Source organism: Eschrichtius robustus, chromosome 1 (genome assembly GCF_028021215.1).
Source record: "Eschrichtius robustus isolate mEscRob2 chromosome 1, mEscRob2.pri, whole genome shotgun sequence".
Taxonomy (NCBI): Eukaryota; Metazoa; Chordata; class Mammalia; order Artiodactyla; family Eschrichtiidae; genus Eschrichtius; species Eschrichtius robustus.
This window is the reverse complement of record NC_090824.1, coordinates 124,682,420-124,704,140: the sequence shown is the minus strand read 5'-3', so window position 1 is coordinate 124,704,140 and position 21,721 is coordinate 124,682,420. Positions and strand designations below refer to the sequence as shown.

The 21,721-nt window shown below is 40.0% G+C and overlaps 2 protein-coding genes across 4 annotated transcripts in view; both read right to left on the bottom strand.

The window, feature by feature from the left end:
- Positions 1-11,081, bottom strand: part of USP3 (ubiquitin specific peptidase 3) — a 301,215-nt gene extending 290,134 nt beyond the window's left edge. The window contains exon 1 of the mRNA XM_068553165.1: positions 10,897-11,081. Coding sequence (XP_068409266.1) covers position 10,897 — 1 coding nt within the window. The 5' untranslated portion in view covers positions 10,898-11,081. The remainder of the gene's footprint in view (positions 1-10,896) is intronic.
- Positions 7,588-21,721, bottom strand: part of APH1B (aph-1 homolog B, gamma-secretase subunit) — a 38,882-nt gene continuing 24,748 nt past the window's right edge. For all 3 annotated transcript variants that reach the window (XM_068553255.1, XM_068553250.1, XM_068553260.1), the window contains one exon: positions 7,588-11,091. In XM_068553255.1, the coding sequence (XP_068409356.1) occupies positions 10,924-11,091 (168 nt within the window). In that variant the 3' untranslated portion in view covers positions 7,588-10,923. The remainder of the gene's footprint in view (positions 11,092-21,721) is intronic.

Sequence of the window (21,721 nt, the reverse complement as noted above, 5' to 3'; positions counted from 1 at the left end):
AAGGGGGGAAAACCGCGGTGGGGTGGGGATGGTGGTGTGCTGAATTGGGCGATTGGGATTGACATGCATAGACTGATGTGTATAAAACTGATGACTAATAAGAACCTGCAGTATAAAAAAACAAACAAACCAACAAAACAACTAATACTAAACTTTCTTTGGGTTATTTGTATGGAAATATGTTAATATAAATGTTTCAGACATTACATGAAATTTCTAAAAATCTTATATGTTCTGGTATAATGTTATGTCATAATTCTAGTTATTACTTTAAAATGTGTATCTCAGAAATAACTAAATTTCCTTGTCAATTGCATTATTATGAACTTTCATCAAATCTTTAACCGTGGTCATTTTTAAGTCTTTTGTCATTTACAGACAGTTCTGGGTGTACTCTGATGCTTTTGCAGAAATGTTCCTATAAAAGGGTTTCATCTTCAAGAAATTCATGGAAAAGACTCTGACAAGTACAGGTTTCTGGTAACAGACTATACTGCTGAGCTGAATGAATAAGCCTTTTCAGAACTCTAATGGAAAACTGATGAATTCATAAAAGTGCAAAACAAAAGATAAAAAAAATTAAGATAAAAAAAATTAATTACATGGGGCTGAGTGAACTGATGAGGATGATTATAATTTTTGTGACTTTCTGTTTGAATATAAAAAAAAAAAATCCCACAAGGACTCAGAGGCAAAAAATATACAAATCAATTTTCACTGCAAAGTAAAGATGCTGTTACAGTGGAGGATTACTGGACTGAATGTCAATATTATGACAGTATGAGTGTGTTTCGTGTTCGGTAATTGCAATCATTGTTGCTTTTGTTGTGGTCATCCATTTACAATGCTTGGTGTCAGTCTATTTATCTCTTGTAAAGATAAAATACAGCGTGTGTGTGTGAAAAAAAAAAAAAAAAGGAAACTTGGAAATGCAGAGAAATGGAAAGTGTATTTAAAGTCACCTCTTCTCTAATGCAGATGCTACTAATGTTTTTGTGTTTTTCTCTGATATTTTTTCTATGTATTGATACTTTTAAAAAGTCTTTAAGTAACTAACATGATAGCATATTGTTATTTAATATTTATAAACCTAATTTTTATTAGCTGGATAATGTTTCTTTGGATGGATTTGTTGGTCTTAGTGTTTTCCTTAGTGTTAAACATTAATATTTAAGTTAACACTTTGTTAACTTTTATATTTAACTTTTTTATATTTAACTTTTATATTTAATATGTTTATATTAACTTTTATTAATATAAAAGTTAACACTTTTCCTTAGTGTTAAACATTAATATTTTTCTTCTAGCTTTTTGCTACTATAAATAATGCTGTGACCAATATTTTTTTTTAAATAAGAGGTTTTCCATATTTAAAAAATAATAATAATAATATATGCTCATTAAAAAATACAAATATTTAATTATGAATAAAGCCAAAAGTCCCCCATAATCCTAACTCCCAAAATAGTCATAGTTATGTATGTTCGTGTGTTAACATTCACTTTTAAATATTTAATAAACGGATCTTACCTACTTTCACTATTGTATTCTTGGTATCTACCACAATGTCTGGCATAAAAAATATTTACTGAATGGAAGAATGGTCTATACCTTGCTTTTGTTTTCTAACATATTCCAAATATCCTCATTCTTTCTAATGGCTGTAAAGCGTTCTGCAATTGGAGGCCAAGCTCTGTTGAAAGACGTTCATTGCAAATTCCTTACAGTTACAAGACTATTACAAGAGCCTATGTATTCAGATGTATTTCTGCAAGATAAATTCCTAGAAAAGGAACTGCTGGCTCAAAAAACGCACATCTCAAAATCTTATAGATATTTTATAAATTTTGCTAAATTACCACCCAAAAGGATTGTACTGATTTGTCTGCTTACAACATGCTAAACATGACAAACAGCAACATGCTGTTTCTACCATATGCTAAACAATTCTTTTTTTTTTCATTTTATTGAGATTAATTGACACACAGCACTGTATAAATTTAAGGTGTACGGTATAATGATGTGACTTACATACATCACGAAGTGATTATCACAGTAAGTTTAGTGAACGCCCATCATCTCATATAGACACAAAATTACAGAAACAGAAAAAAATGTGTGTGTGTGATGAGAACTCTTAGGATTTACTCTCTTAACTTTCATATATAACGTACAGCAACGTTAATTATATTTATCATGTTGTACATTATATCCCTAGCACTTATTTAACTGAAAACTGCAAGTCTGTAGTACTTTTTGACTGCTTTCATCCAATTCCCCCTCCCCCCACTGCTCACCTCTGATAACCATATAGCTGATCTTTTTCCATTAGTTTGTATGTTTGTTTGCTTGTTTTTGAAGTATAGCTGACCTATAACACTATGTTAGTTCCTGTTACACAATGTGATTTATTTCTATACACTTCAAAATAATCACCACAATAAATCTAGTTACAATGTGTCACCACCCAAAGGTATTACAGTTATTGACTATATTCCTCACACTGTACATTTCATATCCATGACTCATTTATTTTGCAACTCCAAGTTTATACCTCTTACTCTCCCTCACCTATTTCCTTCCTCTCCCCACCCCCCTCTCCTCTAACCACCTGTTTTGTTCTCTGTATCTATAACTCTGTTATGGCAAGATTTCATTCTTTTTATGGCTGAGTAATATTCCATGGTGTGTGTGTGTGTGTGTGTGTGTGTGTGTGTGTGTGTGTGTGCGTGCATGTGTGTGTACGTATGTATCACATCTTCTTCACCCATTCATCTACTGATAGGCACTTGGGTTGCTTCCATATCTTGGCTATTGCAAATGCTGCAATGAACACAGGGGTGCATATATCTTTTCTAATTAGTGTTTTTGTTTTCTTTGGATAACTACCAAGGAGTAGAACTGCTGGATCATATGGTAGTTCTATTTTTAATTTTTTGAGGAACCTCCATCCTGTTTTCCATAGTGGCTGCACCAATTTATACTCACCAACCGTGCAGAAGGGTTCCCTTTTCTCCCCATCCCTGCCAACACTAGTTACTTGAGGTCTTTTTGACCACAGCCATTCTGACAGGTGTGAGGTGATATATCACTGTGGTTTTGATTTGCATTTCCCTGGTGATTACTGATGTCGAGCATCTTTTCATGTGCCTGTTGGCCAGCTGAATGCCTTCTTTGGAAAAATGTCTTTTCAGATCCTCTGCCTGTTTTTTAATTGGATTGTTTGTGGGGGTTTTTTCTTTTTTCTTTTTTCATTGCAGCATTTATAATAGCCCAGATATGGAAGAAACCCAAGTGCCTATCAGTAGATGAATGGGCAAAGAAGATGTGATACATACATACATACATACACACACACACACACACACACACACGTATACATACGTTGATGTTGAGTTTTATGAGTTTTTTATATATTTTGGATATTAACCCTTTATCAGATATATTATTTGCAAATATCTTCTTCCATTCAGTAAGCGGCCTTTTCATTTTGTTGATAGTTTCCTTTGCTGTGCAAAAGCTTTTTAGTTTGATGTGGTCCTGTTTATTTTTGCTTTTGTTTCCCTTGAGACATATCCAAAAAAATACAACTAAAACTGATGTCAAAGAGAGTACTGCCTATGTTTTCTTCTAGAAGTTTTATGGTTCTATGTGTCTGTTTTTATGCCAATATCATACTGTTTTGATTACTACAGTTTTATAACATATCTCCTTTTTGTTTGTTTGTTTTATTAAAGTCTGGTAGAATTCTTCAGTGAAGCCTTCTAGGAATTTCTTTACGTAAACTGCAAATTCGATGCCTTTAATAGATTTTGGGGATTTCTGGTTAGCTCCAACATGTAAAGAGCTTGAAAGCTGTCACTCTCACACTTACAATAAGAAAACACTAAACACATTGTAAAGCAATTATACTCCAATAAAGATGTTAAAAAAAAAAAAAAGAAAAGGAAAACACTAAACAAACTGAAAATCAGTAATGTTTCTCACCCCCATTAGAGAACTGAGGTCTCAAGACAAGCCATCATCCTGAAATCTGGAGAGACAGGTGAATCCAGGGAGCCACAGCTGAGATTTGCTTACCTAGAGCAGAAGTTGGTGGAGCCATAAACAGGTAGGGACACTTAAATGCTAATTTTGACAAATTGCTAGAGCCTAAGTATGGAATAGCTTAAAAGTGAGAAATTCCTAAGTCTAGAACAGAGTCTTAAGAGCCCCACACTTTTGAGGGTTTTACCTCCAGGAGACCTGCCAAATTCTCAGTGAAGAGCCCTCTGTGGCTCTGGCAGGGAGAGGGTAAGGATAATCATTGTAAAATATGCCCAGAGGGACTTCCCTGATGGCGCAGTGGTTAAGAATCCTCCTGCCAATGCAGGGGACACGGGTTCGATCCCTGGTCTGGGAAGATCCCACATGCCGTGGAGCAAATAAGCCCGTGTGCCACAACTACTGAGCCTGTGCTCTAGAGCCCATGAGCCACAACTACTGAGCCCGCGTGCCACAACTACTGAAGCCTGCATGCTTAGAGCCCGTGCTCCACAACAAGAGAAGCCACCGCAATGAGAAGCCCGCGCACCGCAACAAAGAGTAGCCCCTGCTCGCCGCAACTAGAGAAAGCCTGCACGTAGCAACGAAGACCCAACACAGCCAAAATTAAATAAGTAAATTTATTTTTAAAAAAAGAAAAAAAAAGTAAAATATGCCCAGAGCGTTCTCCATAACAAAGGCCTACTTTCCAGGAGAAAAGACGGTACAAGAGCCTTATCCCACCTAGAAGAAGGGCATTTCTCCCATTCCAGCCCCCTTTAGCCTTCCTGTCTCACCTAAGGGGAGGAAAAGAACTAAGAGACACTTAGTTAAGGGATGTAGCCCCACCAAAAAACTGAGATTTAGTCTTAAGATTATAGGACATGGCCCCTCTCCCACACCAACCTTACTGCCACCTCAGTAGGGCTCCAATATAAAAACAGTGGGTTACAGTTCAAAGATACTCAAGACATAGACTTTCTTTGAGAAGGAGCACAGGGGAAGCCCAAAGTCAAGAGGGGAGACAACAACAAGGACACGAGAGGAACTTGAAGCCTCTGGTACTTAGAGCTGCAGCAGATATTAAATACAGTCCAGCTCTTGCCCAGGCTGACATAAAACTTACACTAAAGGCCTATTTACTTCAGTTCCTCTTACCTAATACATGATGTACAGCTTTCAATAAATAATCACAAGGCACATTACAAGGCAAGAAAAAACACTCTGAAGCGATATAGGGATAGTCAGATTTTCTAGTTCTTCTTGAGTGAGCTTTTTTAAAAAGGAATTTGTCCACTTCATTTAAGTTTTTAATTTACTGCCTTTAAGCTATTCATAATATTCCCTTTTTACTTAATAATGTAGAGGCTGTATTGATGTCTCCACTTATTCCTGATACTCATAATTTGTGCCCTCTTTTTTTCCTTATCAATCTGGACACAGCTTTACCAATTGTACTGATTTTCTCAAAGAACCAGAGTTTCCTTTTATTGATTGCTCCATTGTTTTTTCTGCCTTCTATCTGACTTCTGCTATTCTCTTCACTACTTCCTTTCTTCAGCTTATTCTAGCTTTAGTTTGCTCCTCTGTTTCTAGTTTCTTAAGTAGAAGTTTAAGTTCTTGTTTTTAAACATTTTAACTTATCTAATTGTAAGCATTTAATGCTAAAAAGCTTCCCACTCTATTCTCTCCTTAGGGACTTTGCTTTGGCAACTATCGCCTCTCCTGCATCAATGTTTCCCTTTCCACTGAATCATCCCCATCTTCATATAAACATGCTGTTACAGTACAACGTTAGAGAGAAAAAAGAAAAGGAAAGAAGAATGCCGTCTCTTGCCCTCACATCCTCCTCAGGCTATCATCCCATTCCCCTACTATAATTATATGGTTATCTGTATTCTACATGCTGTGGCTACTTCCTTATCTCCCTATCTCTATAATCCACTCCATTTAGACATTCACCCCTACACTAAAATTGCTTTTATCAAAGTCACCAGAAAATTCCATCTCTCCACGTACAGCAATCAGTTCCTACTCCTCATCTTACTCATTGCTCAGCAGCGGTTGACATACTTCCCCCTGGCTCTCAGGCCACCACACTCTCCTGGTTTTCCTTCTCTCCTCAGTGATGACCCCACCTGCCCTTTCCTGTCAAGTGGAGCGCCTCAGAGTTCAGCCCTCAGTCCCCACCTTTTCTTTTTGACATACCTCCATGACCCACCTGCCCCTCATCCACTCCAAAAATTTTAAGTATCATCCTATGTATTCAAGCTATTCTATATTATTTCCTAATTTGTAGTGCATTTGTAGCTGCCTTATATATTTCCTAAAAAACAAAGATCTCCACCATCTTGTTCTTTTCCATCCTTTTAAAGTATCTCTCTCTCTCTCTCTCTCTCTCTCTCACACACACACACACACACACACACACACACACACAGACACACACACACAAGATAAAGTATCTAACACAACGTTCTGTGCATGGTAAGCCCTGACTAAATGCTGTAGACTCTACCTCTGATTTTGCTCAAGCACAGAAAATATGTATGGATTTACTATTAGGTATAAGCAGGATTTACAGTGACCCACACTTGAGCAAAAAGTACCACCTACTAATTACTGAACCTTAAAGCCAGGACCCACTCAGAGCTCATAATCTACTGTCGTCCCCTTAGAATGTGTCAAATCCCCAATTCTTTTACTAAGGCTGAGACCATAAGCCAGGGAGTGGTTCCTTCTATTCAGCATTTTCAATAAGGCGAAGGTAAAATATGTAGCTCTTTCCATTGGGGGTTTCTCATACGTTGAGGCTGGTCACAGGGAAATCCCTGTCCCAACTAAACATCAAACAAATAACAATTAAACTAGAGCCACGATTTCAGTGTGGAACGGCCAAAGAAATTGTACATGAATCTGGGGAATGTACACCTTTTCCATTACAAGTTAGACCGAAGAGTCCTTGACTCCTGAGGATATTTCATCTAATAATACAATTAACATAAACCTGGAGCAGCCTCATTTCAAACCAGAGTGAAAAGGCATCACATGGTTTTGCGTTTCAGGCCCTAACAATTCTCTGTGTAGCGTGTCTGATGGTGAAGGCCAAGCTCAGCCCCTTAGCTGCACTGACTCCTCACCAAGGGAAGAAAAAACAAAACGACGCTATAGGCTGCTCGGGGTCACTGGGTAGAAACTAAATTGTACTCTCCTAGTCAACCAACTCCCATCTTTGGCCAGTATTCCATGATGTTTTATACATTCACTATTTTACAGTTACTTAGGAGACTTTTCAAGGGCTTTCAGGACCTTTGAGGATTCTCCTCCATTTGGCCTATGACACCTCAGGCAACTTCTCTGCACCAAACTGCTTCTGAACACACAGAAACAAAACAGGCCTTATAAATTTTAAATCAGATAACAAAGATTTCTCTTTGAAAAGAGTCTCCGAGTTGACCGGTGACAAATAACATAATGCACGGCCAAGTTTTATAAGAGACAAAAATTATAAAACAAATACTGCAGGATACACTATTCCAAAGAAGAGGAAACATGAGAAACAAGTAGTGACAAACAATCTTTTTATTGTTTACTGAAAAATACAGCTCTGGAAAGAGTCTATTGCATTGTGTATTGAACACAAGGTCTGACATTGCAAGTATACATGACATAACAGTATAACTTATATAAAACGATACGCGTTGTACATGGAGACGGTGCCCACCCCTCTAAACACTAAAATTTAACGGAATGAAGTAAAGTCTTTTATTAAATGAGAAATGTAAACATCGCAATCATAAACAAAGTGCTCTAAGCAAAGAACTTTGAGATTGTTTTGTTGTGACATCTATCTACCTGGAGTTAGGAATGGTGCGGCCTAGGAAAAACTTAGCCAAATAGAAAGCTAGCACTCTCAAGGAGCCCGTCCCAGGGAGTGGGCTGCTGATGCCTGAGACAGGCTTCCACCCTGGCTTCCGCGGAGCCCTCAGGCCCACTCTGACCATTAATCGATGTCTTGGGGCTAGTTTGAGGCGAGCGGGAAGAGGACCAGGTAAGAGGAAGCTTCTGTCACGACTCCTTATCCTGTACCAACTCTACAGGATAAGAACACCTAGCATTTTTGATGCATACCTGCCACTCTCAGCAAACAATGAAATGTGCTTGAGAAGAAAAATATTAACATTGGGAACAAAAGCCATCTTCTATACAGTCTTCAGATAGCATTTATTCCTTTCAGCCATATTTTCACTAAGCTGCTCGAAAAGAGGCTGCTACTATATTGCCAGTCACACAGGCTAGGATCAAGGGTAACAAAACTCCTCCCACTACAAGTGCTAATTCAGATGAGTTAAAAATAAACACAAATTTATTAGAGAACCAAAATCGGTCTCAATTATTCACATGGCAACAGAGTCAGGTGCTGCAACAGCATTCACATTCCAAGGTCAGCTTTAACTATAGCCACACTTCCCTCCAAACTGAGAAAGCCTCGTGTGGAGGAGAACATACAAGATTACCACCACCAACTCCTCTCCAAGTACTATCAGGGCTCAGAAAGCTCATTAGAGATAACAAACGCAAAAAATAAAAATTAAAAAAATAAAGCACATCTCAATATATACACACAACAGAGGAAGACTACTCTCCCCCGGGCTTCCTTGGCATTAGGCAAACAAGGCTACTTGCAATCACAGTGCCTAAGCTGACTATGGCAATGCTCACAAGAGAAATAAGGAATTACAAAGTTCCTTTATTCACAGGTAATCAAGGATTATTAAATGAACTATTAAATAAAACTAAGACAACAGTCTCACCATCAAAGAAAATTTTCTTCCTGCCCGAGATGCTTTTATAAATGAGATGTCACAATATCCCAGATTCCTTACCTAATATTAAACTATTAATGCACACAGGACATCCGCAGAGCTCAAGCATGAGTAATATTAATATTCTCAGATATTTCTATACTTTACAGATCAGCAAATATTTAACCAGACTATCCGTTAAAGAGATGTGTATGTCAGCAGTAATAGCCAACTCTATATTTTTCTTATCCTGATCATCAAAGAACACCATGCTCCAATAGGAATGAAGCCCAGTTCAGTGGGTATCTTGTTCCCCTCAACTCTGCACAATAGATTTCACTATTCAGTCTCTATGTCCTTGACTCTTCTATGACTCACCTAGTTTAAAGAAAATCTTGTAAAAAGGTGGAAAATTGTAAACCCCAGCAAAAACATTGGTATTAGTGGTGAAGTAAGCTTTAGCGGAATAACTATAATTGCTTATGGGACTGTTTACAGCCTTGCGAGAAACCCTACTGCTCCTGAATCCCTAGATTGAAAAATTCAAATAATTTAAACATGAGAGGGGATTTCTCTGATAAAGGTCTAGTTCACGTGTAAGGTTCTGGTCCCTGGAATGATGTGTGGCTAACCCAAAACACTGGCTGCGTTTCCATTTTAAACATGTCTGTTATTCTTCCCCACCACAGTATCGTCAAATTCTCCCATCGGTCACGTCACTGGTGAGCCCTCTCATTTGCTGCTTCTATTTCTTTTGGCTGTTCTACTGCACATACGGGATTCACTGAGCTTCTCATTTAAATGTGTAGGGAATTTACATTTCACACCATCAGCTTCCTAAAAGCCATCAACTGGGAACAATTACTCTTTACAAAGGAAGCCAAAAGCGTTGTTTGGAAGCTGAACAAACATCTTAGATATTCCTATAAAGGGAATGCTGTATCTGTCAGCAAAACCCAGAAACATTTACAAGATCTAAAGATTATATGGGCTATGTTAAAAGCGGGAATTTGGCAGTTTAAGTCATATTTCCAATTTTTCACTACACCATTTGGGGAGAAGTACTAGTTAATATCACAGGAGCAAATTATAAGTGTCAACACCACCCTACTGGTTTGTTTTCCTCCTGCTTTTCGTAAACTTCTGCCAGCTCCAGGGAAGCCTGTTCCAGGGTACATCACTCAGCAACTTGCAGAGCTGCTCAGAGACAGAACATGGGCTTCAACTCAACTAGTCCGGCAGCAAGTGCTCAGCTGGTAAACACTGCCTTGGGGCAGAGCCCATGGAAAGCCTTGAGCTCAGGGAAGACTTACAGAAGTTGCACAAAAATTCTTGGTTTTATATCATCTTCCCAGGAAGTTGGAAAATAATTGGTTTTTAGTTAAAGAAACATAATCTATGCTCAAAAATGTAATGTAATGTAATGCTTCAAACAAGCAAAATCGAGAATGAAAAAACTAGAGGAAAATACAGTCTATTAATCAATAGCTTACTTGGTTAAATGATCATAGTCAGTCAGTGCAATGTATTATTATAGTTAGAAGCACGGCCTACCATGTTCTCATAAAACAGGGTACCAGTGAAGGACGTGAAAACAGTTCACGGAGATGATAGCCCTTTAGCCTTCTGTGACTTCAAAACTTGAAAAGACAAAGGCTAACCAGGATTTGACCTTCAGACGCTTACTTGCCCAATGCAGGCTGAGTTAAGAGACAGCTAAACATCTGATTCTTATTCACTTACGGTGTTCTCAGGAAGTTCCTGTTTGGACACCGATGGTTCTCAACCTGGCTGCACATCGGCGTCATCTGGGAAACTTTAAAAAATCACCAAATGCCCAGACCAATTAAATCTGGAGGGTGGAGTCCAGAAATCAGTATTCTTTATGCTTCCCCAGGTAGTTCTTTCTAACGTGCAGCCTGGCTGCACACCACTGATGAATCCCTTTCAGAAAGCTGTTGCATGAAAGCCATGCTGTATCTAGATAGTTTGGTTTTTTCTAATTCCACCAGGAAAAGGGATTTTTAGAAAAAGGCACCGTTGCGCTTCCTCTAAAGAGGCAGCTTACTGTTTGAGAAGCGCTGGTCCTTGGAGGTTATCTGGAGCGCTGGTTGAAGAGGAGGGAGTCCTTGTCTTGGCAAAGCAGGCAGAGTTTCAGGCTTCGGCAGCTGCCTCCAGAAACAAAGAAGGCCCAGATGCCCGTGAGCACCAGGATGGTGTATGCCAACACCAGATTTAATCCAGAATAAGGACTTATGAAGGTCTGCAAGGGGAAAATAACAGCAAGCTTATTAAACATGTGGAGTAACCAAAGAAAAAGGAAAATATGAAATACTTTCAATAGCTGGGGTGTGTTTCACCAAACATGAGATGTATGTCATGCACCCACAAAGACACATAGGACTAACCTAGTCAACAGACACTAGCCCGTAAGTCTGTTTCTGTGTAAGTGAAATGGGACTGAGGTGAAGCTAAAATAACACCAGTAAGGCGCTTATGACAGGTTCTGGCACAGGGTATCTGAGAATAGTCCTGATAACAATCATTGCCACACGGGGCAGAGTCAGTCAGTGTTGTCCCAGCTTCCCCAAGTCTTCTGTGTTGGTCTCCATGGCACACGCGGCACGTTGAGGGCAGCAGCAGGAAGGGCCATCGAGAGTGCCCGAGGTGCTGTGCTGTGTACTTATCACCTGGGTCACACATTCCAGTCCCACGATGATAACCTGTGAGCTAAGGGCCCATTTCATAGAAGAACAATCTCAGATTTCAGGACTTGACAGGCTAGGCAGCTAGGAAAAGTGAAGCCAGATCTGGCTCCCAAAGTGAAAAGATGCTGGGTGTAGGAGAGCTTTTGACTAGAGTGAGGCAGGGGGCATCTCTGTCTAGCTGAGGATGGGCAGGGAAGTGCCCAGGGCTGGTGAAGATGCAGGAAGGCCGAGATGCAGAGAGTTTATTTGCCTTGAGAAAAAGGACAGCTTTTTAGAGGTGGGAAATGTAACCTGGCTGCCAAGCTTCTCTTTGCGTCTGTGGAGAGAAAATATTGGGTTGGCCAAAGGTTCATTCGTTTTTTTTCCGTAAGGTGGCTCTAGTAGCACTTAGTTGTCTTTAACTTCATTCAAAACAATTTTGTTAGATTGTATGTGACAGCTGTCATATCAGCGTGCATTTAAAAAAAGACTTTTCAAAATTGGTGACTTTTTGTGTAACCATTTTAATATTGAAGATGGAAGAAAAAAGCAATATTTTCAGCATATTATGCTTTATTATTCCAAGAAAGGTAAAAACGCAACCGAAATGCAAAAAAGATTTGTGCAGTATATGGAAAAGGTGCTGTGACTGATGGAACACGTCAAAAGTGGTTTGCGAAGTTTCGTGCTGGACATTTCTCGCTGGGCGATGCTCCACGGTCGGGTAGACCAGGTGAAGTTGACAGCGATCAAGTCGAGACATTAATTGAGAACAATCAACGTTATACCACGCAGGAGATAGCCGACATACTCAAAGTATCCAAATCAAGCGTTGAAAATCATTTGCATCAGCTTGGTTATGTTAATCGCTTTGATGTTTGGGTTCCACGTAAGTTAAGTGAAAAAAACCTTCTTGACTGTATTTCCACATGCGATTCTCTACTTAAACATAAAGAAAACGTTCTGTTTTTAAAACAAATTGTGATGGGCAATGAAAAGTGGATACTGTACAATAATGTGGAACGGAAGAGACCGTGGGGCAAGCAAAATGGACCACCACCAACCACACCAAAGGCCGGTCTTCATCCAAAGATGGTGATGTTGTGTAGATGGTGGTTTTGGAAGGGAGTCCTCTATTACGAGCTCCTTCCGGAAAGCCAAATGATTAATTCCAACAAGTACTGCTCCCAATTAGACCAACTGAAAGCAGCACTCGACGAAAAGCGTCCAGAATTAGTCAACAGAAAAAGCATAATCTTCCATCAGGATAATGCAAGACAACATGTTTCTTTGATGACCAGGCAAAAAACTGTTACAGCTTGGCTGGGAAGTTCTGATTCTTCCGCTGTATTCACCACACATTGCACCTTCGGATTTCCATTTATTTCGGTCTTCACAAAATTCTCTTAATGGAAAATATTTCAATTCCCTGGAAGACTGTAAAAGGAACCTGGGACAGTTTTTTGCTCAAAAAGATAATCAGTTTTAGGAAGACAGAATTATGAAGTTGCCTGAAAAATAGCAAAAGGTAGTGGAACAAAGCAGTGAATACGCTGTTCAATAGAGTTCTTGGTGAAAATGAAATATGTGTCTTTTATTTTGACTTAAAAACTGAAGGAACTTTTTGGCCAACCCAATATATTCAAATGGCAACCCTAGAAGGTAATCAGAAGCCAGACCTAATGAAATACCCAACAGAAGATAGATGTTACATAACCAGGGCCCAGTTATTAACCATTTCTGTGTTAACGGGCTCTTAGAGTTAGCAAGAAAGTGAGACAAGTCCAGGTTACTTTAGTAAAAATCCTTAGTATTAAGGGAACGTGAGGGAACAGCATCTTTTTCAGCTGCACAATTGCTGAGGGTTCCAAAAGTTCATTTAAAAACTGCTGATAAGATGCTGCGAGGTATTAGTGAAGACCACAGTGCCTATCCTGATGGAGCTTATATACCAGTAAGGGAGACAAGTAATGAATGAAGAAACAAATAAATAATTCCAAATTGTGGTGAATGCTAGGACAGAATAACTACAACTGAGATGGTGCTAGCATAGGTAAGAACAAGGCGATCTACCTATGGGGGGGTCAAGGAAGGTGCTGAGGAAGCAGCATTTAATCTGAGACTTAACAGGAGGAGGAGGGAGCCAGCCTGGTGTAGACCAAGGGAGGGAACCAAAGGAGGGCAAGGAGTTCACTGCAGCTGAGAACCTGAGAGGTGATATAAATGATGTGTAGGGATGGAAGGGCAAGCACTGAGATAGGAGAGGAAGGCAGGGGCCAGCTACCCAGCATGTTGGTGAGGAGTGTGAATTTCATCCTCAGTGCAATGGAGGTGCACAGAAGGGTTTTAGGTCGGGGAGCTGAATGATTTTAGATTATTTATTTATTTATTTTTTGGCCGCCCTGCACTTGTGGGATCTTGGTTCCCCGACCAGGGATTGAACCCGGGCCATGGGAGTGAAAGCGCCGAGTCGTAACCACTGGACCACCAAGGAATTCCCATGATTTTAGATTTTTTAAACTGCAGATAATGGATTCAAGGAGGCTATGGTGAAAGTAGGGAGACTAGTTAGAAAGACTCTGCACTGCATGAGGAGAGTACAGGTTGGTGACTTAGTCCAGGGTGATGGTGGTAGAGATGGAGAGAGCAGATGATAGGAAACAATGGGAGTTGCTGGTGGATGGAATGTGAGGGAAGGGGAGAGGCCAGGAATGACTTCCATGTTTCTGGCTTTAGGTAAATGGTGGTGCTATTTAATGAGATACAAAAGACTTGAGGAAGACCAAGCTTAAAAGACTTGGAGTTAATAAGAACCTGCTGTATAAAAAAATGAAGCAGTCTTAGAAGGGTGGTTGAACAGAAGGCAAAATGCACTAGAAGCATGAGAGAAGAAGCGGAGACAGAGTTTGTGGAGATAACTCTTTGAGAAATTTTGCTGCGATGGGAAGCAGAAAAAAAAAGTCATAGCTAGAAAGAGAACAGGCAATAATGAAGAGTTTTATTTAAGATATGTCTATATGCTGGTGAAGAGAGGGATAGGCTGGTGAGACAGGAGAGAGGGCACAGTCAAAGCAGTAAAGTCCTTAAGTAGGAAGGAATTAGGTCTGGAGCCCAAGTGGAGGGACTGGCCTTTGATAGAAGAAAGGATACTTCCAGTTCTGGGTCCAGGTAAGGTGGGGAGATGGGTTCTTCTTAACAAAGAAGAGGCTCTGATTGGGTCAGTTTGTCACCTCTGCCCAGCAGGGGTAGCGGGGGAGTGCCTCCAAGGCACCTCACTGTCCTCACCCTCACCCTGCCTGCACATGCCCTTGGATCCAGGATACAAAGAGTGACAAGATAAGGTCCCATCACTGATGATCAAACTCTAATTAGAGAGGTAGATGTAAAAACTGTATCAAATAAAATAATGCTGGCCGGGGAGAGGGGTTATAACACAGCTATAAATAAGGGCTAGTGATAGTGCTGAGTCAGAAATGGGCACCTTTTCCAGGGAGGCCTCACATGAAATGCTCAGGAGTTTTCCAAACTGACCTAGGTTAGGAGCCATTGCAGATAAAACAGCATGAACAAAGGCACTCCCTGCTGGGGAGCCACACTGGATCAATTTAGATGGAGTGTATGATGTGAACAATGGAGAGCAGCAAGAGGTAAGTTCTGCACCAGTAAAACCAGTAAGAGGCTTATGTCAAACAAAGAAGTCTGGGTTTTATTCCACTGGCCTCTACTACAGCCCATCCCTCTCTCCTCCTCAGCACACTTGGCTTCAGGACACCTGGCTCCTGGTGCTCTTCTACTTCACTAAGTTGCTCCTTCTCAGTTTCCTTGGCTGGCTCCTCTTCTTGCCCCAGTCTCGAGGCTGGAATGCCCCAGGCCTTAGTCCTTGGGCCTCTTCTCTTCTCTGCTTATATTCACTTCTTGTAATCATCTCTTCGAGCCTGGATTTCTCTCCCAAACTCCAGACTTTTTCATCCAACTGCCTAACTGACTTCTCCACTTGAATGCCCAAGAGGCGCCCCCAAGGTAACGTGCCCAAAGAGAACTCCTGATCTCCCTCACAAGCTTCTCCATCCCAGCTGGTGGCAACTCCATCCTTCTAGTTATCCAGGCCAAAAACTGTGACGACATCCTTGGCTCCTCTTCTTTCTCTCCCTTGCCTTATCCAGTCTGTCAGGAAATACTGTTGGCTCTACTTTCAAAAATATGTCCTGAATCTGAACATTTCTCATTATTTCCACTGCTCTCTCACCCAAGTTGTCACCATCCTTCTCCTGATGACTGTAATCCCTTCCCCCATTACAGTCTACTCTGAACACAGCAGTCAAAATGATCCTTTTAAAATGTGATTCAAGTCATGTCCCTGTATTCAACACCCTACAATGACTCCCATTTCATTGACAGTAAAAAGCTCAAGTCTTGCATTATCTAGATGTGGTTCTCATTTCCAACCTCTACTTCCGTCCCCAACTTCAAATCTGTGACAGTATCTGCTACTAACTTCCCCAGGCTCACGGGGTCTGGCCACCCTCACTTCCATAAACATGCCAAGCATGTTCTTTAGTCTTAGGACTTTGCCACTGGCTGTTTTAGTCTTGGATGCTCTTTCTCCAGACAGCCACATGGCCAACTTCACTTCTTTGTTCAGATGTCACCTTCACAATGAAGCCTACTTTTGACTATATAGTTCAAAAATTCAACATCCCCAGCCCACACAATCTGGAACCCTTTTAACCTGCTCTACTTTCCCTTTTTTCCCACAACACCTATCAATTTCTAAAATACTATAAAACTTCTTTTTATTATGTCTATTGCTTACTGCCTCTCTCTCCACTAGATGGTAAAGGCAGGGTCTTTCTTTTTTTCACTAAATTGTTTTGTTCGCCTAGAACAGTGCCTGGAACATAGAAGGCTATTTGTTGAATGAATGAATGGCCAATTGGATCCATAAGAAGAATACTTCCTTTTCCTTGCAACTTCCTTTATGTTCATTAAAGTGTACACAGTAGAAAATTTGGAACATGCCAAAAACCGTAAAGAATAAAAGAATCTACCCAAAGATGAAAGCTGTTAATATTTTAACGCACTCTCTCGCCAGTGTTTTATCCATTAAGATTTGACTTTACGGCCCTGAACCAAGATGGCGGAGTAGAAGGACGTGCTCTCACTCCCTCTTGCGAGAACACCAAAATCACAACTAGCTGCTGGACAATCATCGACAGGAGGACACTGGAACTCACCAAAAAAGATACCCCACATCCAAAGACGAAGGAGAAGCCACCATGAGATGGCAGGAGGGGCGCAATCACAGTAAAATCAAATCCCATAACTGCTGCGTGGGTGACTCACAGACTGGAGAACACTTATACCACAGAAGTCCACCCACTGGAGTGAAGGTTCTGAGCCCCACGTCAGGCTTCCCAACCTGGGGGTGCAGCAATGGGAGGAGGAATTCCTAGAGAATGAAACTTTGAAGCCTAGTGGGATTTGATTGCAGGACTTTGACAGGACTGGGGGAAACAGAGACTCCACTCTTGGAGGGCACACACAAAGTAGTGTGCACATCGGGACGCAGGGGAAGGAGCAGTGACCCCAGGGGAGACTGAACCAGACCTACCAGCTAGTGTTGGAGGGTCTGCTGCAGAGGCGGGGCGGGGGGTGGCTGTGGCTCACCGTGGGGACAAGGACACTGGCAGCAGAGGTTCTGGCAAGTACTCCTTGGTGTGAGCTCTCCCAGAGTCCGCCATTAGTCCCACCAAAGACCCCAGGTAGGCTCCAGTGTTGGGTTGCCTCGGGCCAAACAACCAAGAGCGAGGGAACCCAGCCCCAACCTTAAGCAGATTAAAGTTTTACTGAGCTCTGCCCACCAGAGCAACAGTCAGCTCTACCCACCACCAGTCCCTCCCACCAGGAAACTTGCACAAGCCTCTTAGATAGCCACATCCACCAGAGGGCAGACAGCAGAAACAAGAACTACAGTCCTGCAGCCTGTGGAACAAAATCCACATTCACAGAAAGATAGACAAGATGAAAAGGCAGAGGGCTATGTACCAGATGAAGGCACAAGATAAAACCCCAGAAAAACAACTAAATGAAGTAGAGATAGGCAACCTTCCAGAAAAAGAATTCAGAATAATGATAGTGAAGATGATCCAGGACCCTGGAAAAAGAATGGAGGCAAAGATCGACGAGATGCAAGAAATGTTTAACAAAGACCTAGAAGAATTAAAGAACAAACAAACAGAGATGAACAATACAATAACTGAAATGAAAACTACACTAGAAGGAATCAATAGCAGAATAACTGAGGCAGAAGAACGGATAAGTGACCTGGAAGACAGAATGGTGGAATTCACTGCTGCAGAACAGAATAAAGAAAAAAGAATGAAAAGAAATGAAGACAGCCTAAGAGACCTCTGGGACAACCATTAAACACAACAACATTCGCATTATAGGGGTCCCAGAAGGAGAAGAGAGAGAGAAAGGACCAGAGAAAATATCTGAAGAGATTATAGTCGGAAACTTCCCTAACATGGGAAAGGAAATAGCCACCCAAGTCCAGGAGGCGCAGAGAGTCCCATACAGGATAAACCCAAGGAGACACACACCAAGACACATAGTAATCAAATTGGCAAAAATTAAAGACAAAGAAAAATTATTGAAAGCAACAAGGGAAAAATGACAAATAACATACAAGGGAACTCCCATAAGGTTAACAGCTGATTTCTCAGCAGAAACTCCACAAACCAGAAGGGAGTGGCATGATATACTTAAAGTGAAGAAAGGGAAGAACCTAAAACCAAGATTACTCTACCTGGCAAGGATCTCATTCAGATTCGATGGAGAAATCAAAAGCTTTACAGACAAGCAAAAGCTAAGAGAATTCAGCACCACCAAACCAGCTCTAAAACAAATGCTAAAGGAACTTCTCTAAGTGGGAAACACAAGAGAAGAAAAGGATCTACAAAAACAAACCCAAAACAATTAAGAAAATGGTCATAGGAACATACATATTGATAATTACCTTAAACGTGAATGGATTAAATGGTCCAACCAAAAGACACAGGCTTGCTGAATGGATACAAAAACAAGACCCATCTATATGCTATCTATAAGAGACCCACTTCAGACCTAGGGACACATACAGACTGAAAGTGAGGGGATGGAGAAAGATATTCCATGCAAATGGAAATCAGAAGAAAGCTGGAGTAGCAATATTCATATCAGATAAAATAGACTTTAAAATAAAGAATGTTACAAGACACAAGCAAGGACTCTACATAATGATCAAGGGATCAATCCAAGAACAAGATATAACAATTATAAATATATAGACACCCAACATAGGAGCACCTCAATACATAAGGCAACTGCTAACAGCTATAAAAGAGGAAATCGACAGTAACACAATAATAGTGGGGGACTTTAACACCTCACTTACACCAATGGACATATCATCCAAAATGAAAATAAATAAGGAAACAGAAGCTTTAAATGACACAATAGACCAGATAGATTTAACTGATATTTATAGGACACTCCATCCAAAAACAGCAGATTACACTTTCTTCTCAAGTGCGCACAGAACATTCTCCAGGATAGATCACATCTTGGGTCACAAATCAAGCCTCAGTAAATATAAGAAAATTGAAATCATATCAAGCATCCTTTCTGATCATAATGCTATGAGATTAGAAATCAACTACAGGGAAAATAACGTAAAAAACACAAACACATGGAGGCTAAACAATATGTTACTAAATAACCGAGAGATCACTGAAGAAATCAAAGAGGAAATCAAAAAATACCTAGAGACAAATGACAATGAAAACACGACAATCCAAAACCTATGGGATGCAGCAAAAGCAGTTCTAAGAGGGAGGTTTATAGCTATACAAGCCCACCTCAGGAAACAAGAAAAATCTCAACTAAACAATCTAACCTTACACCTGAAGGAACTAGAGAAAGAAGCACAAACAAAACCCAAAGTTAGCAGAAGGAAAGAAATCATACAGATCAGAGCAGAAATAAATGAAACAGAAACAAAGAAAACAATAGCAAAGATCAATAAAACTAAAAGCTGGTTCTTTGAGAAGATAAACAAAATTGATAAACGATTGGCCAGACTCATCAAGAAAAAGAGGGAGAGGACTCAAATCAATAAAATTAGAAATGAAAAAGGAGAAGTTACAACAGACACCGCAGAAATACAAAGCATCCTAAGAGACTACTACAAGCAACTCTATGCCAATAAAATGGACAACCTGGAAGAAATGGACAAATTCTTAGAAAGGTATAACCTTCCAAGACTGAACCAGGAAGAAATAGAAAATATGAACAGACCAATCACAAGTAATGAAATTGAAACTGTGATTAAAAATCTTCCAACAAACAAAAGTCCAGGACCAGATGGCTTCATAGGTGAATTCTATCAAACATTTAGAGAAGAGCTAACACCCATCGTTCTCAAACTCTTCCAAAAACTTGCAGAGGAAAGAACACTCCCAAACTCATTCTATGAGGCCACCATCACCCTGATACCAAAAGCAGACAAACATACTACAAAAAAAGAAAATTCCAGACCAATATCACTGATGAATATAGATGCAAAAATCCTCAACAAAATACTAGCAAACAGAATCCAACAACACATTAAAAGTATCATACACCACGATCAAGTGGGATTTATCCCAGGGATGCAAGGATTCTTCAATATACGCAAATCAATCAATGTGATACACCACATTAACAAATTGAAGAAAAACCATATGATCATCTCAATAGATGCAGAAAAAGCTTTTGACAAAATTCAACACCCATTTCTGATAAAAACTCTCCAGAAAGTGGGCATAGAGGGAACCTACCTCAACATAATAAAGGCCATATATGACAAACCCACAGCAAACATCATTCTCAATGGTGAAAAACTGAAAGCATTCCCTCTAAGATCAGGAATGAGACAAGGAGGTCCACTCTCACCACTATTATTCAACATAGTTTTGGAAGTCCTAGCCATGGCAATCAGAGAAGAAAGAGAAATAAAAGGAATACAAATTGGAAAAGAAGAAGTAAAACTGTCACTGTTTGCGGATGACATGATACTATACATAGAGAATCCTAAAGATGCCACCAGAAAACTACTAGAGCTAATCAATGAATTTGGTAAAGTTGCAGGATACAAAATTAATGCACAGAAATCTCTCGCATTCCTATACACTAATGATGAAAAATCTGAAAGAGAAATTATGGAAACACTCGCATTTACCATTGCAACAAAAAGAATAAAATACCTAGGAATAAACCTACCTAGGGAGACAAAAGACCTGTATGCAGAAAACTATAAGACACTGATGAAAGAAATTAAAGATGATACCAACAGATGGAGAGATATACCATGTTCTTAGATTGGAAGAATCAATACTGTGAAAATGACTCTACTACACAAAGCAATCGACAGATTCAATGCAATCCCTATCCAATTACCAATGGCATTTTTTACGGAACTAGAACAAATCATCTTAAAATTTGTATGGAGACACAAAAGACCCCGAATAGCCAAAGCAGTCTTGAGGGAAAAAAACGGAGCTGGAGGAATCAGACTCCCTGACTTCAGACTATACTACAAAGCTACAGTAATCAAGACAATATGGTACTGGCACAAAAACAGAAACATAGATCAATGGAACAAGATAGAAAGCCCAGAGATTAACCCACGCACATGTGGTCAACTAATCTATGACAAAGGAGGCAAGGATACACAACGGAGAAAAGACAGTCTCTTCAATAAGTGGTGCTGGGAAAACTGGGCAGCTACATGTAAAAGAATGAAATTAGAACACTCCCTAACACCACACACAAAAATAAACTCAAAATGGATTAGAGACCTAAATGTAAGACCGGACAACACTATAAAGCTCTTAGAGGAAAACAGAGGAAGGACACTCTTTGACATAAATCACAGCAAGATCTTTTTTGATCTACCTCCTAGAGTAATGGAAATAAAAACAAAAATAAACAAATGGGACCTAATGAAACTTAAAAGCTTTTGCACAGCAAAGGAAACCATAAACAAGACGAAAAGACAACCCTCAGAATGGGAGAAAATATTTGCAAATGAATCAACGGACAAAGGGTTAATCTCCAAAATATATAAACAGCTCATGCAGCTCAATATTAAAGAAACAAACAACCCAATCCAAAAATGGGCAGAAG